This window comes from Syngnathus scovelli, chromosome 5 (genome assembly GCF_024217435.2).
Source record: "Syngnathus scovelli strain Florida chromosome 5, RoL_Ssco_1.2, whole genome shotgun sequence".
Classification (NCBI taxonomy): Eukaryota; Metazoa; Chordata; class Actinopteri; order Syngnathiformes; family Syngnathidae; genus Syngnathus; species Syngnathus scovelli.
The window spans coordinates 5,122,402-5,139,789 of NC_090851.1; the positions used below are offsets into that span (position 1 = coordinate 5,122,402).

General features: G+C 42.1%; 1 protein-coding gene across 6 annotated transcripts in view; it reads left to right on the plus strand.

The window, feature by feature from the left end:
• The first annotated feature begins 20 nt into the window (after positions 1 to 20).
• Positions 21 to 17,388, plus strand: part of grin2bb (glutamate receptor, ionotropic, N-methyl D-aspartate 2B, genome duplicate b) — a 58,068-nt gene continuing 40,700 nt past the window's right edge. For 4 of the 6 annotated variants that reach the window (XM_068650621.1, XM_049721042.1, XM_049721045.1 and 1 more), the window contains exons 1-3: positions 21 to 967; positions 3,989 to 4,592; positions 13,271 to 13,945. In XM_068650621.1, the coding sequence (XP_068506722.1) occupies positions 4,584 to 4,592; positions 13,271 to 13,945 (684 nt within the window). In that variant the 5' untranslated portion in view covers positions 21 to 967; positions 3,989 to 4,583. The other 2 variants (XM_049721043.2, XM_049721044.2) reach the window with 2 other exon arrangements.

Sequence of the window (17,388 nt, forward strand, 5' to 3'; positions counted from 1 at the left end):
TTTTCCTCTTTATTTATCTTTTTTTTATTTGTCTTTGTTCTTCTATGTCATTTTTCTCCCTTTTTTTGCCCCCAATTTTTCGTTTGTTTTTAAAGGGCCACGCCGCGGGCCTCCAAATATTTCCCTGGGCTAGAGCGAAACCGTTTGAATTTCTGGAATACACCAACAGAGGGAGCCATTGCTCCCAGAATGCAAGGCTCTCTTCCCTCCCAATTGTTGCAGCATCCCTTTTTGGAGCGTCTCATTGAGCATCCTACAAGGGACCCCACCTCTACAGAACTCTCCCTCTCCCCTTCACCGTCTCTCTCTTTGGAGGAGAGCAAGTGAGCACACTTTGAGTTGAGCGTTGCGCCTCACACCAACCAATGGTGCTCTCGCCTCCACACTTTATTGCGAGTGCCATGTCCAACATCTGCGCAGGCGGAGGCTTAACGCTCATCCACAGGGAAGCTTGCATCTTTCTTTGAGGAGGAACGCAAGAGGGGGAGACGCTCAGAGAGAGTGGGGGGGAAAGGGTCGAACCGAAAGCCCCCCACTCTTTGCCTCACAAAAAAGAGCAAACACGGAAGGCTTTGGAGTATTCCATTTTTTCTTTCGTTTTATATTTTTCCTCTTCCTCATCGCAGTGCTGGGAGGTGCTTCTTCTTTTCACATAGTCTCTCTGTCCATTATCTGCCTCCTCATCTATTTCTCCATCTACCTGGTGTACAATTTTCTCTGTTTATGACTGACCAAAGTGGACTTTTGCTTGCCATAATTTCTTTTCCTCTTTGACACTCTCCTGTCATTCCATCTCTTTCTATCTATTTCATCTCTTATCGATTTGGATCAATTTTACTTCTAAAAAAAAAAAATGAAATCAACTCCATGAATGACTTTACCTGCCCTTTTTTTCCTTCTCTTTTGGTCCCTCTCTACACCCATTTACTTTGCACCATACTTGCGGGATTCTTAGATGTTACTCTAGGTAGGTTAACTATCGTTTAGTGTCTGTCTATCTGTCTGTCTGTGTGTATTTGTGTGTGCTTTACGTATGCATAAAACACACATCAATAATATCACGCACATGCACTCAACCATAGTTGCCCAAAGTCAAGCTCGGGGCCCAAAATTGGTCGCAATTTTATTACATTTTTTTTTTAATCCGGTTGACGATTGACAGCTATGTTTCTTGGTTGATTCATATTTGTTGTAATAAATTCGGTTTGTTGTGTATTATTAATGTTGTGGCATAAGTTTGGATGGTGGGATTGGAAAACATTTGTAATTCTGTTTTGAGGTGAAAAGTTTGGGAAACAAAAAGCTTTGCCTTGGAATATGAGGTGAAACTCTTTCAACATAATTTTGACCACTAGGCAATTATACGTTGCTCTTTAAATCGAGTTGTTTATTTCGATTTTTGCCATGAATTCCAGATGTTATATTTATTCTTCCTGCACCTTTCGGTACATTTTTACAAGCTCACCCTTTCTAACTATCCAAATATATGAATCGGTAAATGAAACAATGTTTTTATGATGTGAATGTTCCAAAAGCCTCATGATTTTCCATTTACTTCCCCTTAACAGAGTGAGACAGACTGATAGACAGATTATAATAGACATGTCGCAATAACAGACATGACTAAACGATCCCAACACTGCCACTCTCTCTCCCTCATTTTTGTTTTTATTGCTCTTACACCTTTTATGGTTGCTTCCCCTTTTCAACTTGGGGTGAAACATCGTCACCTTTTTTGTGTGTGTGTATACGATGCATTTATGAAGGCAAAACGGGCTGCTTCTTTTTTGCTCTGCCTTTGCGTCTCAAACAAACAAACATCTCGACTGTGCTCTTTACATTATGTGTGGCAGAAAAGATTTAATTGGGTGAGTAGAGCCTATAGCACAAGTGAGCATGAGCCAGTAGGACTGATCTGCATGGAACTGTATTGTGCATGAACTTTCCAAAGTCAGCAGCTCCTCTCTTTCACCCCGCTGTGACTAATTGGTTATTTCCAGGGCCGGGCTTTTGATCTTTATCCATCTCTTATCTATATGTATGTATGCCGCTTCATTGACGTGTATTAGATGCAGCAGTAGCAGTACATCACCTGATGAGGATTTAAGCCAAAGAGGAAATCTTCACTCCTTGACCTTTTCTAATTGATGGCAGAAAGCAGCTCAAAGTACTTAAATGCGGTCCAAGTGGCTCCGTTGGCTTATATAAGTTGACTCAGTCGTTTTAAGTGCAGCCCATTGTGCAAGCGCGTGTAATCGTGATTATGCAATTGAGTTTGTTCGCGTTTTCTCGTCACGGTGCATTTTGGTGGAAATTTGTAATATTGCTACATTCGTTTGAAACAGTAGACTTCTTTGTTTTCATTTAGAATCTGCAGAAGTTAAAGTAGCTTGGATGATATCTGAGTTCCGACGTGTATTTTTTTGTGTTACGCTATTAATGTTAGGACTCAAGAATTTCAAATGACATTTGTGTATGGGATTGATGTTTAATGGATTGTGTTGCTCACACTAAACTAAACAATGGGACACTTTCTGAAGCCATACAACTTCCATTTTTGGTTCTATGGTTATCATCACTCTTTCCCGCCTTGTTAACTATTGCAACCTTTCGTAGGACGTCACACAAAAAAACCTCTAAATCTCTCTGAGCTGAAATGTCACAAAATGTTGGTTTTGACTTTGAGTTAAACTCTACGTTGAAATAAATCTTTTTAAATACATTCAAAGCTCTCTAAGTACCACCCCCGCCTGATCCAAGGAAACGACCGGATCATCACTGTATGACGTCATAACGTGAGCCGACTAAAAAAGTTCCCAAAAAAGCTGTCCCTGCAACTTGAGTTGATATGGCGCTGTTCAAATTTCGGCGCATCAAATAAATAATCAAATGTCTCTAGTTCTTTCTGCAATGTGCTCAAGTATTAGTCATTGCCGTTTTGCATCTTCATTTAAATGTAATATTGAGATGTCCTACTTTGTGAGCGGGCATTAAACGCACCTCCAGTTGACTGGCGAGTGTAATCACAGTGGTGGTTTAAGTGATCAAGGCGTCTTACTTCCGTAACTTGCGATCAAAATTACTCATATTTCGTGGAAAATTAGATTCATAGTTAATATACATGCCTGTAACCCTGCAAAACTTTCTATAGCATGATAGCGCTCCTAGAAACAGAGAGATATGTGCCTTGTAAATACCTGGCCTGACTGCTGCAAGTGTACCTGGACTCTCAACAGCTGGGAATCAACCTTAGACTCAAAACAAGATACAACTAAAGTGAAAAAGTCATGCAATCGTAAAAGGTACTTAATCATTGATTTGAGGAAAAGAAAAATCTGTACTTCCATGTACCTGGTGGAAACCTGCACCTTTTCAGGTTTGGTCTTTAAATCTTGGGTCTTGTCTTTCTGTGTGGCTTTTGCATGTGCTTTGTGAGATAAAATTTCATGCAAACTCTGGTTCAACTTTTGAGGTTCCAATGTAGATGTGCTTTTTCATACATTTTAAAATGTAATTTTAGTTGTTTCATTTGAAAAGTGGAACCCGTATGAGTTGACCCACTACGCACGATAAAATTTCACATTTTTCTTTCTGTCAACCCCAAATTAAATTATTCCATTAAAGTTTTTAAAATCTTCATCTTAAAAATACAAACTAGCTATTTATATAATTTTCATCAAAAATACAAATTAGCGTTCAAAGTCAAAGTCAAAGTCAAAGTTCACTTATATAAAATATTTTCTAATGTGTTTAATGAAATGATATCATACTATGTGTTTAAATTTTTAAATTAAACAGAGAAATAAACTTTTTTATGGTAATTTGATTGCTATCAATGGTGGTTTGTGAACATATAAAACTAAATCACTGTTAGTGTTTCTTGTCCTCAAATAGATCCACAGAACAGCAAAAACAACCTCCAGCATTTTGACATTGAGTATTGAACAATTCATTTTGTAACTCTCCTTCTCCTTCTTCTCTCGTTCAGACTGAAGACAACTGTGAGTCTTGAGCCGATAAAGCGCTAAAACACGGCTGGCTACAAACCGAAGTGAACCGAGGCATAGAAAGTCCATGAGGAAAAAGAACAGAAGAAAAGAAGAGGAGTATATATAAATACATAGGGTACACTGCTTCTCATCGCCTTCTCATCTCCACGGCAACCGTGTTTCGCACAGACTTCTGGGAGGAGACCTGGCAGAGCTGTCACCAGCGCCGGAGCAGGCGAGAAAAGAAAAAAAAAAAATGCCAATGAAGCAACATCTCGCCATGATGTTCCATCACCCTCGGCCCACATCTTTTACCTCCTTGTAATTCACGTTTAGCAGCAAGTTAAAATTCCCACCAACTTGAAGTTGACTATTTTAGTTACCATTCCAAAAGTTGACATCACTCAAGTGAATCTACAAACTCACTGGCAGCTCACACTTGACAAAAAAAGCTCTCACCCCATCAGCCTTCTCGTGTGTGACTTCCTGTGCCCACCCACCCACCTTTCATCCGAGGCTATGAGAGGAGGAATCGAATCCCAGCTCACTCCATCATGCCAGTTGTGAAGAGCAGTGAGGAGATCCGGGCTGGCAATGTTCAAGGTAGGCCAAAGATTATTGAGTAATTTCAGTCAAAATGTTGAAGCTGGTTTCGGCAAATTAGTTGGCCTTCCGAGGCAAATAAAACAGTCCCATCACTACCAGTTTGAATTATACCATCCAGCACTACTGAGCTGATTAGATTGACATGACAGTAGCTGCTTCCTTCAAATAAAAATAAATGTTGCTACTCTTTATCAATTGATACACAACACAAAGCATCTTTTTGACGTATTGTATTTCAGTTCATGTGAACAGTGGCAGCCTCCCTTGACATGTTATTGGAATCTAGTCTTTCTGTTTCTAGTCTTTTCCGCTATTGAGCTAAGCGATAACAAGGTTCTGACTTCAATAAGCACGCGGCTTCACACTGGGAAAACGGGTCTAGACAATAGCGACTGCACAAAGGCAGCAAGCGCGATGGTATGAGATGCTAGTTTTTTTTTTTTTTTCATAGTGACTCAGATGGATAAAAGGAGCATTTTAAAAATGGCAGGATAATGGTGGGAATTGTATGTAAGAATATGCATGAAGATGTGAAACACTGCAGGCAAAAAAAAAGGAATATTGCATCACTAAGAAACTCCCAAAAATAAGCAAACACTATGAAGACAACAGACCCAAGTTCTTGTTATTTTTTTAGCGAGAATAACTTCTGAATTATTACATCATTAAAAATCACATCCCTTCTTCTCAACTGCTTAGAATTTAGAAAAAATAATCAAGAAAAATTAATTTACTGATGATATTCTGCCAATTGAATACTATTTTGCTAGCAGTCAAGACACTCGATGGACATAAACGAGCGATTCGTCGGAAAGCTCAAAGAGCGTGTAACCTTCGCAGCTTCTTTTCCTTGTGTGTAAAATGGAGAACATGTCAAATCCCGTCTAGAGATTTCTCTTTGGCCTCCTGCCTTGTGCGGATTCTGCCCATCTTTTTTGTCTTCTTGGAGCAAAAACTGGAAGAGCGGATCCAAATGGCGAATCTTCTTTATTTATTTTTTTCTAATCTGACCATATGTTAGGAGGAGCACATAGGCCACATATCGTTATTGATATTTTGTCTGACTCCCTATGGTGGACTGACATTGCAGCGTACTGACTTTGAACTCTGTTTGGAGGACAAGCTTCCTACTCAAGGATGTGTGAACTGGATGCCAACAGCTCTGTGCACAGGCTCTCACTTTGAGAGCGTTAGCGACAAGGAGGCCCTGACATTGCCGAGCTGTGATGTTGCATCTTTTCACTTTGCGTACTGAAGATTGAAGGGATTACGGGAGCCAAGCAACGACCCCCCCCCCCCCCTCCCACTTGGGTGTCCTGATTGTGTGCAGAGTGGCAACAGTTGAGGGCAACAAGATGTTGGTCCGATGAGTCACAAAGTGCGGCTTTACAAATGTTGATTAAGTCGTGGAAGGATTACAGGTGATGATGAAAAACCTGGGTGACCCCCAGAGCTTTAAAGCACCACCATTTTAAATTCTATTCAATTGCATTAGCAACATAAATAACCAACCTGAAAACGGATAGGCGAGTACGAATCCTATTCTATATAATTTTTTTTATATTCTACCTCCCTACACCTCGTCATGTGTGACTGTGATAGGAGGAGGAAGAGCTAAGAATAGAGAGGAGGGGGCCCGATGCTGCGATGCCGCCTCTACCCACGCTGCTGCGCTCCTTGGCGTGCTGCTCAAACGCCGCTCGCCTCCCCAGATCTGCACCACAGATCTGCAATGTGTGCAACACAAGTGATTTTTTTTTTTTCTCGTTCCGTTGCTTTCTCTCGCTCCCTGACGCTGCAGCCTTTTTTGCGTCCTGGTTGTGAGTGACAACGAATAACACGATCACAAATTCCATCAAGAACTGCCACTTTGCATGTCGCGTCCAAAGAGGGTCTTTTAACGCTCCTTTGACGCTTTTCCACACAGATGGAACAAAAAAGAAAGATGAGAAGCGTGAGCTGAGCAAAGGGTTGAAGTGTGAAGATGAAAGGGAGCTGTTGGGTGAGAGCGGAACAAGACCAAGCAATACTGGATGGCACGGTCCTCCAAACGCTGAACAGAAAATAGATATGAGGATTCACAAGAAAGCGTCAAACCCCCGGCATAGACCTCTGCGTCTCCCTCGTGGGAATCGAAGACGGAGAAACATGATCTGATTGCAAGCTTCTGAAAGTAATTGGCTGAATTGCAATCAATAGCTGACCTTTAATGGGGAGCCGGCGAAGAATGCCAGTCAACAATTCTTTGACCTGTTGGACGCTGCTGGAGCTCACTTCAACTCACTTCACTCACAACAAGTGGAAGTTTGTCAGATGGTATTAGTATTTTTTTTAAAGAGGCTTCAAACTGTTTATTGCTAGCCTCAGTTGTGAGGAGTGTCAAACTACAGGAATTACTCGTTATGTACCGTATTTTCCGCACTATACGGCGCACCTAAAAACCTCCAATTTTCTCAAAAGTGCGCCTTATAATCCAGTGCGCCTTATATATGGACCAATATTGAGCCACTACAGCAGGCATGTCCAAATATATGGATTTATTTATAGACAAAGTTTTAAAATGGGCCATTCGTTGAAGGTGCGCCTTATAATCCGGCGCGCCTTATATATGGACAAAGTTTTAAAATGGGCCATTCATTGAAGGTGCGCCTTATAATCCGGTGCGCCTTATAGTGTGGAAAATACGGTATTCAAATCAGTCTCCACTAACTGAATGTAAACAATTGGAAATCCCGCAGGCACGCAAGCTAACAGTTAACATCCACGTGCTGATATTTTCTTTTGCTAATCTAATGCAAATGAACAGCTCTATCTGTGCCACCACCTGTTCCTGTTAATACGTCCTTCGTAGAGACACACACTGGCGACTGCAGGTTGTCGCCAAATTAGTGGCAGAAGATCAGGGATTTTTGAAAAGCAGAAAGCTGCAGACTGGCACGGCTCTTTCCCTGCAGGGGTGACACAGCTGTAAGAGGAAAGCGCGGCGGTTGTTAGCGAGTTCCCGGGCGTCTTGAAGATGCAGGGCACAGGGGATCACTGGTCAGGAGGAAGGCTAAAAGTGAGCAATGCTCCCTTCAAGGGGGCAAGTAGCAAGCCTGGAAGGTGGGGCTATGTGATGTCAAGTCAAACAGATCAAAAATAAGCAAAAAAAAAAAATGTCTTATGGCATCATATATTCTTTTGCTTTTGTGAGGCGAGAACATGGTTCATGGAATTTATCTCACTACTCTCAAGACTGATTCTGAGTGAGCATCCTTTGACGAGATGGAGGCAAGCAAGCGTTTTTAATGGAACCAGGTCCCATTACTGCGAAATAATGAGTACACTAACGGAAAAATGACAATTTGATAGAGAACCCTGTCCGTACTTTTTCTGCTCCTCTTTCCATCCTAATGGGCACTCAGTCGATACCATGCCATCAAAAATGTGAGATTTGGTTCATCAACAGTCGATGGTGGCTTGGATGAGTCTTCCGCGGTGCTCGGTTTATTTTCTGTTATTGTGTAACTATTATTCATCTACATCTTGTTCTCCCCAACGACACGTCCCAAAGAACAAGATGTGTCCCACAGTACGTGTGACGTGTCTTTGAATAAAAATCTGTCCATCTCTTCAGCCAAACATCATTCAGAACACAGCTGCTCCACTCTGAGCCGGGCACCAAATTTTAATGGGCACACAAAAAGATGTCACACATCAGCCCAAGACAGCGTTACTGCTTCTGATTGTGTGAGGAAACATTTTTCATATCTCATGCAGAATAACTGAAAAGGGCTCTCTTGACATATTAAACATACAGCAGAAGTGGGCAGCATATTGTTTAGCTTTGAAACCATGATGGCCGAGACCCTCCGAGGGTTAAGCGGCCCTCGCTTCCGTCGAGGGAAACGTCTCTCGACTGCTAACTTAATTCCAGAGCAGCAGATATACTATAAGCTTGGTGGAATAAATGACTTCAATGAGGTAATGAAGACCCCAGGGAAAAGATGGGCCCTCAACCTTTCCCCCATCCCTTAACGTGTGTGTGTTTGGTTATCGCGCCGCTAGCGCTATCTATGTGAGCGAGCGTGTGTATCCGCACTGCCTCGTCTCGTCTATTTGCTTGAGCCGAAGAGAGCAGATTGTGTTATTTAAAGAGCCGAGGCAGCCTCAGCGCGACATTGGAGATGTGGAGTGTGTCTCATTAGCCAAGAGAGGATTCTTGACCTGGCAAAAGTGCATGTAATCATAAGAACTTTGTCAGTGAAGTAATGTTCCCCCTTGTTTTTCTGGCTTGTAGACAAGATGCTAACTGTTGCTAACGCCATGATGGCTAATTTTGAACACCACCTGTATGTTAAGCATCGGTTGAACATAGTGTGATGGGGACTCATTTTAAGCCCTAAAGATTCACGACTCAGACCAGTTTAGTTCACAACATTTGAGTGTTTTATTTTTATTTTTTTGTAGCTGTGTATTAAATCACTGCAGTCATTGTTATACTTAATAGCCTCGTGCCGATTAATGTGTTAGTAGTCCATTTGTAAGAGCAGGTGATGAAATATTTAAATATTGCAAACACACTTTCTTTGCTGATTTCAAAACAAAGCCGCTGGCCGGCCGGAGGAAATAAAAGAGCAGCAGCAGTCACAGTTAAAGCAAATCAAAGAGGGTTGTGAACTGAATGCTCACTCAGATGGCGTTTCACACGATGGCTGTGTTTTGTGTGATATATGAGGTCCATTTTCAGCGAATCAAAAAGCCTGTTTGCTAATTGTGCTTGGAGGCGTTACAATTGTAAGCTCTGACTGCATTCATCAATTTTTTTCCCCACAAACTTTTGATTCCTTCAGTTGACAACTCAATTAGAAAGTGTTTTTTTTAATACTTGTGACAACCTGTCTTTCCAGTCTGTGATTTAGTTGTCATGGTCTATTGCATAAGTGGCCAACGTTGGACAAGGTTTTGGCATACGTTCCGCCACTTTGACTTTTTGAATTGATTAATTACAGAGGCTGCAAATAGAAAATGTCTTGGCTTTCATTCCTCATGCAGGGATCGAGTCATTACAGCCGCATGACATCGCATTACCTGACTGAGCGCTGCCGAGTCGTGCACGACGTAGTTGCCACCCAGTGTCATTCACAAACCATGGCACTGGGATTTTGTTGTTGTTTGGACAGATTAAATGTTTCTTTGATCGTTTTTTTTTTTTTTTAGCCGGCACACTTGTGGAAAACAAAAAGGTTTTCCCTCCAAATCATTAAGATGTAATTAAATACAAATAGAAAGATTTGGGGATTTATTTGGTAGCTAAATATTCTCTCAACTGTGTATGAATGTGAATGAGAGTCAAATAATAACAATAATAAAACAATGTTTGAACCAAATAATGCATCAACAAATCTATTTTTTATGCTCTTTATTAATTCCTGTTATTTCTGTGTTTCTGCACTTCAACATAATGAGGACCTCTTGGGCGATATAATAAACAAACCGACGTGTCTTGTTAGTGGAATGATAATAGGCATGATCAACAGCTGACGATTGACCTATTAAGAATGTTAAACAGCGTTGCTGAACATTTCTGAATTATTGGGGGACACGCTGTGACACAATGTGAAAATGCCAAATGCTGTCGACTCCTTCTAATCTCTCCTGTGAGATGTTTAGATTTTCATTGAAAGGTTTTTCAGAGATGTGACACTATTCAAAATGCTTTGTATGATCCTTGAAATCATTTATTATATATAAATGATGTGGCCTGTTGTCAGTAAGCTGAGATGACACACGTGCCTGCCGCCTTTACCTGCAATTGACTGCCCACTTAATGTAAATAGATACGCCCGTCAGCTTGCGTTAGCCGCAATGCCTTTCACGCGCCGTACTGTAAAGCGCAGCCCACCACCTCAAATCTCGAGGGACATTATCGAGGCCGATTACGAGCGCCTACGTGCGTTACAATCTGGAGGTGCGTTCCTTCTGAAAATCTTCTTCAGGAGTTTGTGTACTATCAGTAAATATTCATGAAAACAGACTAATGATCTTTTTTGCTGAATTAAAATACATTTCCAAACATCTGGTTTTACAATGGAGAGTCAAGTTTAGTTATTTTTGTCAGTAAACAATACAATTGGTTAATGAACACTAAAAGGTGGAGGGGGGGGTTATAATGCAAAACAAAATGTTACCAATTTTTCAATTAATCGATTAAATAATTGATATAAATATATTTTGTCGTGGCTATCCTAACTGTATACCAGCAACCTAGAGTGAGAATGAGGAGCTATTTCACATAATCAAGCTTTATAGAATTTTTTTAGATGTTTTTATATAACATTTTAATCTATAAAATGTTCCTTTGCTCAATAAATGTTGAAAAACACTAGAGTAATATGTTGAACGTGCAGTATTTGACTCAGACGAACAGTGCATAGCACGATGGATCACGCAGAATATTTATCGGCAGGTCGACGGAGGGAGCTGCCCTCCCCATTCCGTTGGCGGTTTGATAAGCTTCCTCGATCTGTGCTTAGATGTGAGATAACTCATGGCTGTACCATGGCACGTAGTATTTCTTCATATTGTGCAAACTGAGGGTTCAGATGTCAAATGACAAGGATGCAAAAGGCGTTTGACCTTCGTCTTGTGTGCTCATGCATCAGTGTACCCATGAGAAGCTTTGAGTTGACCGCATTTTCCTCCGAGTTGTACGTCCACGCACACCCGGGTGTGCTATTGTGCAGCTGCCGCTCACTTTTGAACGCTGCTGCTCCATATGTGGCTCTAATTGCCGCGTAAATGCTGTCAGCGTTCATCAAGCGAGAGGTCTCGACTCGCCGCAGGGTTGGATGTCTGTGAGTTAAATGATCCACTTGTGACACCCGCCATTTAAAAGGTATTAATTAGGGAGCCCTTTATGACAGTGGAGATGTTGGATGGTACTGATTAGTCCAAATGGGGCAACAGCACCTAAGTCAGCCTCCATCGTGCCTGTAGCTCTTTCTGGAGATTCATTTTTAATGTGAGGTAAACTAAGAGGCGGAGCGCTGGCTCATCTCCATCTGCAATGTAGCACAGTGTGTGTACAATTCTTTATAAACAGCTTTGTATTTGCCAAAATAAGAAATAAAATAGCGCCTTATCGGGCGAGGACATGCGAGGCGTTGCGGCTCACAAGTTGAATCTTCCTGTCCATCACCGTGTTGCACGAGCACATTTGAATTGTTACTATGGCAACAGAGCACGACTGTTACACATACGAATTCAAATGGGCGACTGTCGCTCTGTGATCTTGTCATACTTATAGCCTTGATTTTTTTTTTTGGGGGGGGGGAATAGCTTCTTTCATTTGACTTGGCTCTGTGGATTCAATTGCGCTTTTGTATATTTCATATCCTTTTCCCACTTTTTTATTGAAGTAATCCGAGCATCCTCCTTTAACCCTATGTTCTTCTTTTTCGTCATCATGCTTTTCATGTCCTCTTTTCCACAAATTTCCGCGTGCTTTGTGTCGCCCCTCAGCAGCTCTTCCCCGATACATCTTCAGGGTTTCTTCTTGCCGTTTCTTCCTCCACCTCCATCTCTCTTTGTGGATGTCTCTATTTATTCTCTCCTCTGCTCTCTGCTGCCTTCCTCCCACTCGCTTCCTCCTCCTCCTTTTCTTTCTCTCGCTTGGCTTGGGTCCTCGTGGAGAATTTAGCTAGTTTACAATTACAATCATGCATCTGTCATTGAGACTGACTAATCTGTCATTATCAGACCTCCTATATTCTCTATATAAGAGTCAAACTTCTAAGTTGGGTCCAAAGCCAGTAATCAGGGGGTATAAGGTCATCCCAAATAGTCCAAAATCCCCAAATCCAAATCCAATTTCCAAGGCGGTAGGGACTTAGAAAGCAGGTCAAGCAGACGGCAGAAATCGGGAGAACAGGCAAAGTCGGAGATCAGGTTGGTCCAAAAACAGGTTTAGAAAAACAGCTGCAGTGGGAAATGCTGCTAAAAAGCAGGCAACAAGTGAGAACAATGAGGCTGCTCATAAGCTATGTCAAGCTAAACTCACCCATAGCCAATAAAGACAATCTAGTCTAATACCCGTCCATATTGTAATCATATTCATGCATGCAAACACACTTGCAGCTGTAAGAAAACCTCTCAGCATTATGTTCCCAACAAGCTATGACTAATAGTGTTTCTCTCTGCCTGTCACCTCCCTCTCCACTTACGTTTAGTCTCTCGAACCCCCCCACCCCCACTTCACGCTTGTCTCCTTTTATGCTCCACTGTGCTGCTTTTTGTGTGGCGGCTAATAAGGAGCTGTAAATAATAGTAATAATAGGAAATAATAGGTCTGCGCTCCACTTCAGACAGGCTTGGAGGAGGAAGCAACTGAGAGGAGGAAACGTGTGTGGAGGAGGATCATCAAAACAGTAAATAGGTGGAGTTGGTAAAAGAGAGGCCTCCTTGTGTCCCCCTTGTGTCTTATTAGTAACCCAACTGACTTTGGGCAAGAGCGTACTGAACTAGTAGTCACCAGTCATTACTTTCAGGAAACAAATCACAAAGTAGTTTCAGTCAGTTCTGATTCAGATCATTTTTATTTAGTTTGACGAGCTAAATGTTTTTTTCCCGAAGCCCGCTGTGTGTTTGGATACGCTCTTAATAACAGCTATCCTTTTTTTGTCTCCTTCCTGCAGGGACGGCATTTACACTCCTCCACAATGCTCGTCAGCCTCCCCCCGTCTCCCGCCTGTCCTCAGGAAGCACACCTTCTCTCCGCCTCCTGCCCCCATCGTCCTCCTGCTGTAACCCTAAAACAGAGATCGCGTCACCCAAATGCTCAGCCACAGCTGCTCCTGCTCTTTCTTATTCTTTTAGCGCTCCTGCAGCCCGTCTGCGGGGCTCGGGGCAGAGGGGGAGGTCCAGGTTCAGGACCAGGAGGCGCCCCTGGAGGGCAGGGTGGCCCGAGGGGAGGCAGCACCCAGCGTGGTGTTGTCATTCCTCCTCATTACTCCCCCGGGCCCCAGGTTCTTCCCCCAATCAACCCCAAACTCATCAGCTCCCTCAGCATCGCTGTCATCTTGGTCGGGAACTCTAGTGAAGTGGCCCTGGGGGCGGGACTTGAGAAAGAGGACTTCCTGCACATCCCTTACCCACCAAAGGTGGAGGTGGTCACCATGAACGAGACCGATCCAAAGAGCATCATCAATCGGATCTGTACCCAAATGTCCCGGAACTCTTTGCAAGGCGTGGTTTTTGGCGACGACACGGACCAGGAGGCCATCGCCCAGATCCTGGACTTCATCTCGGCCCAGACTCACATACCCATTTTGGGCATCCGGGGAGGCTCTTCAATGGTCATGGCTGCCAAGGTAGGACGGCTCATCAGTTCCGTCTCACTCTGCACCAAACACATTATCGGTCAAATCTGTTTCAAAATGACGAGTTGTGACATGTAGGACCGATTTTATTTTAATTAACCTCCGCTGCGTGCTTAATTTCACATTGACAATCCTTGCAGCATTTGAAATGACCACACACACCAAACAAAAAGAGAGCACATGCTGTAGTTCAAATACCCTCGGCCACAGGAGAAATGAACACTTTGAAATACAGTGTCAAAAAATAATAACTGAGGCTATGTTTTCATTCACACTGTTCTTTCAGTGTTGTAATATTGAACAAGTCTTTATGCAGCCTCCTGTGATTACCATTGACTTGCCTTGTTAAACCTTTTTTCAGCCTTTGTACGCTCGCTTACACATATGCACACCGACACAACACCGGATCAATGTCGTGAACACCGTTGGCATGGTAACTACATCCTTATATATATATTTTTGACTTACTGTATAAAAGTAGTTACGGGTAAAAGAGGAAGGAAACATTATTTCTTGGTCTGACAAAAGCAGTCCCCGGAGGAGAAAAGGGAAAATAAGGAAAAGGAAAAACAGCTTGGTCGCTGGAGGGCAATGACGCTACAAGACTTTGATCAGATGAATGAATACACTGAAATGTATCATAAAAGAGAGGTAGAAATATGATTGGAAATAGATTAGCTATTCTGGGCACAATAACTATGAGAGCAGATGCGTTTTGCAACATCCCCACTAGATTCCCAACCATGGGTCGTGGACTATTTGCTACCAGGTAGCACAGACACCATTTAAAAAAAAAAAAAAAAAAAGTTTGTGATCAGTTTGAAAAAAAAAAAAAGTCTTATTTCGAAAATCGGGCTGTCAAAACACACGATTGATGCCTTCTGTCACTTATTTGTTGTTTTCCCTCAAGCACTGTGCTTTTCTCATAAATTGAATTAGAGGCACAAAACGAGGTCAGAGTCCAGATCATTATGGCGTACTGTCAAGTTATAATGACTATATCAACTAATGTGATGAATTAATTTTTTTCCCCATCTTGTAAATTCGCTCTTAAAGACTGCAATACAGTCACCACTGAAGGCCGTGTCAATTTTTTTATTTTTTATTTAACCGTAGTATTATTTTAGTCTGAACTTTAGGCTACAGGTACTAAAATTGGCTGGCGACCAATCCGGGGCGTACCGAGATAGGCGCTAGAGTTCACCCTGATCCTAATGAGGATGAATGCTGTAGAAAATAAATGGATTTGTCTGTTTTTCCTCTTGTACAGCAGTTAATAATGCGTGTACTTTTCATTCCTCATCAAGCCACCAATATTCTGTCTGTCATGATTTGACTCCACATTACTCTCCAATCATTTTTCAGCCAGCTTCTATGGAGAGCTAGTTGGTGCATGCATCAATATCTCAGCAATTTGATTTCTATTTAAAAACATTGATTGCGCACAGGCTCGCCTAATCGGCAAGATAGGCCGATGCAAACGGTGCCGTGGACTCAAGGGGGCGCCAACAATTAATTCCGTATAATTAAATTCACTGAAAATATGAGTTTGTTTGATTCGCAATAAACAAAAAAGCATGGACATTGGGGCATTCAAATTATTTTGGTTTACCCATTAAAATGAATTGTCGCAACAGCAAGTCACCGACATGGTTTGTTTGTATAAAACTTTTTCCCTCGGGCCGACCCCGACGGCACGTGTTCTTTTGCAATGTTTAAATAGCCAGTTCCCATTCTCTGTAGAGATGGCAAGGCCACGCAAACAATACCACGGCAAGCTTGATTTTCCTCTCCAGCAGCCTATTTATAATGAGCAAGTGCGTCATTGACAGATGCAGGTAGGCCCAATCTGCACTGAACAAGTTGCACATTTCCATTTAGCCATTAGCTTCCTTGCGTCGCTATTGGCAGAAGAGGACGACGGCGTCGGCCTGGGCTCGCACTCGACTTTGGCTCTGGAGACTAATGAGGTCTTCCAGATCTATTGTGGGGACGTAAGCTGTGTTCCTCGCCTCTGTTTTGTGTGTATGCTCATTGCTGCTGCCGAATGATAATAGCCTTGTGTCTGTGTTTGGGGAGATTATAGTCAGGGCTTTCAGTCTACATAAGATATAGTATAAGAATGCAGGGCATCGGGAAAAATCTTTCACCACATTTCATTTCGTTTGCATCGTTTCGCTTCTCCATGCGGCCTGCCGTTACTTTTAATTATGCAGGAGGGCTTACAGTTGCCGCATGTTAAATACTAATCTCTCACGGGGTGAAAAAGTGTCTGTCAGGTGGTCGATAGGGAACGTGGGGTGAATCAGCATCGTACAACTGAATGAAACAGGGACAAAGTGGTATTAAAAATCCGCTTTCTGGCACACACGTATAATCCTAATTGTCGCGGAACGCTAAGTCGATGGTTGTTATAGGAAAACAAAAAAGGTGAGCCTTCATCCACTTCAATCATCTGCGTAAAAGTAACAATGAAATACTTGGGCGTGTTTTTCTTTCATTCCGAATTCTATTTAAAATACAGTAAAATTCGATGTGATTATTTATACATCAATTCCACATATTGTAACAACTGAAATAACATTTTAACCATTTGACCGATACAACAAACTAGATCGTTAATTTCCTGTCACAATATAATGTAAAAAATGGGATGGAACGACCACGCCCACAAAGATTTTTGAATGATGAACGAGGTCTTCCTGGACACGGAGCAGACAAGACCAGAAAATGATGTAGTGGGCCACAACTGGCCCTCGGGCCTTGAGTTAAACACCAACGGCATGGAATAACACCAGCAGGGTCCAATAACAAGAGAAATAGTCATGTGCATATTGCACGAAAAGAAAATGAGTCGTCCTATGAAGCATTCAGACAAGAAAATGAATCATCATTGTGAGTCGAGGGCATCTGTAATGCACGAGATGTTTGTCATCCATTTCACACGTCACCGAGATGGGTCTGTCTCGTCGATTTGCGCGCTGTCATTGTGACAAAGATGCTCCATACATCAAAACAAGACGATTGATGCTGTTGCTTGTGAGCGTTAACGTAGTAGTAGCACTCCTGCATCTGTTTTAATTGGAAGGAACAACTCTGCCACTCTCCATCCAAGCGTTCTATTAATCACCTTAATTGGTCATTTTGTATTGTCTGTATCACTTCATTTGGCGTCACTCGAAAATAACATGAAGCAAATCATTCAGTGTTTCTGCTTAATAAACGTTTGTAAAGGCCGTTGTTCTGTCAGAGAGAGAGAGAGAGAGAGAGAGAAAAAAAAGTGCTCACAGTAATTTTGACATGTTTCATCAACATAAGCCCGAGGTGCTTCTGAGGAGGAAAATATGTCAGGTGGGCATCACAACATTTTTTTTTTCTCCCCTTGTCATGCGTCGTGTTTTATTTCAAGGATCCATTTTAACTGCACTCTCTCA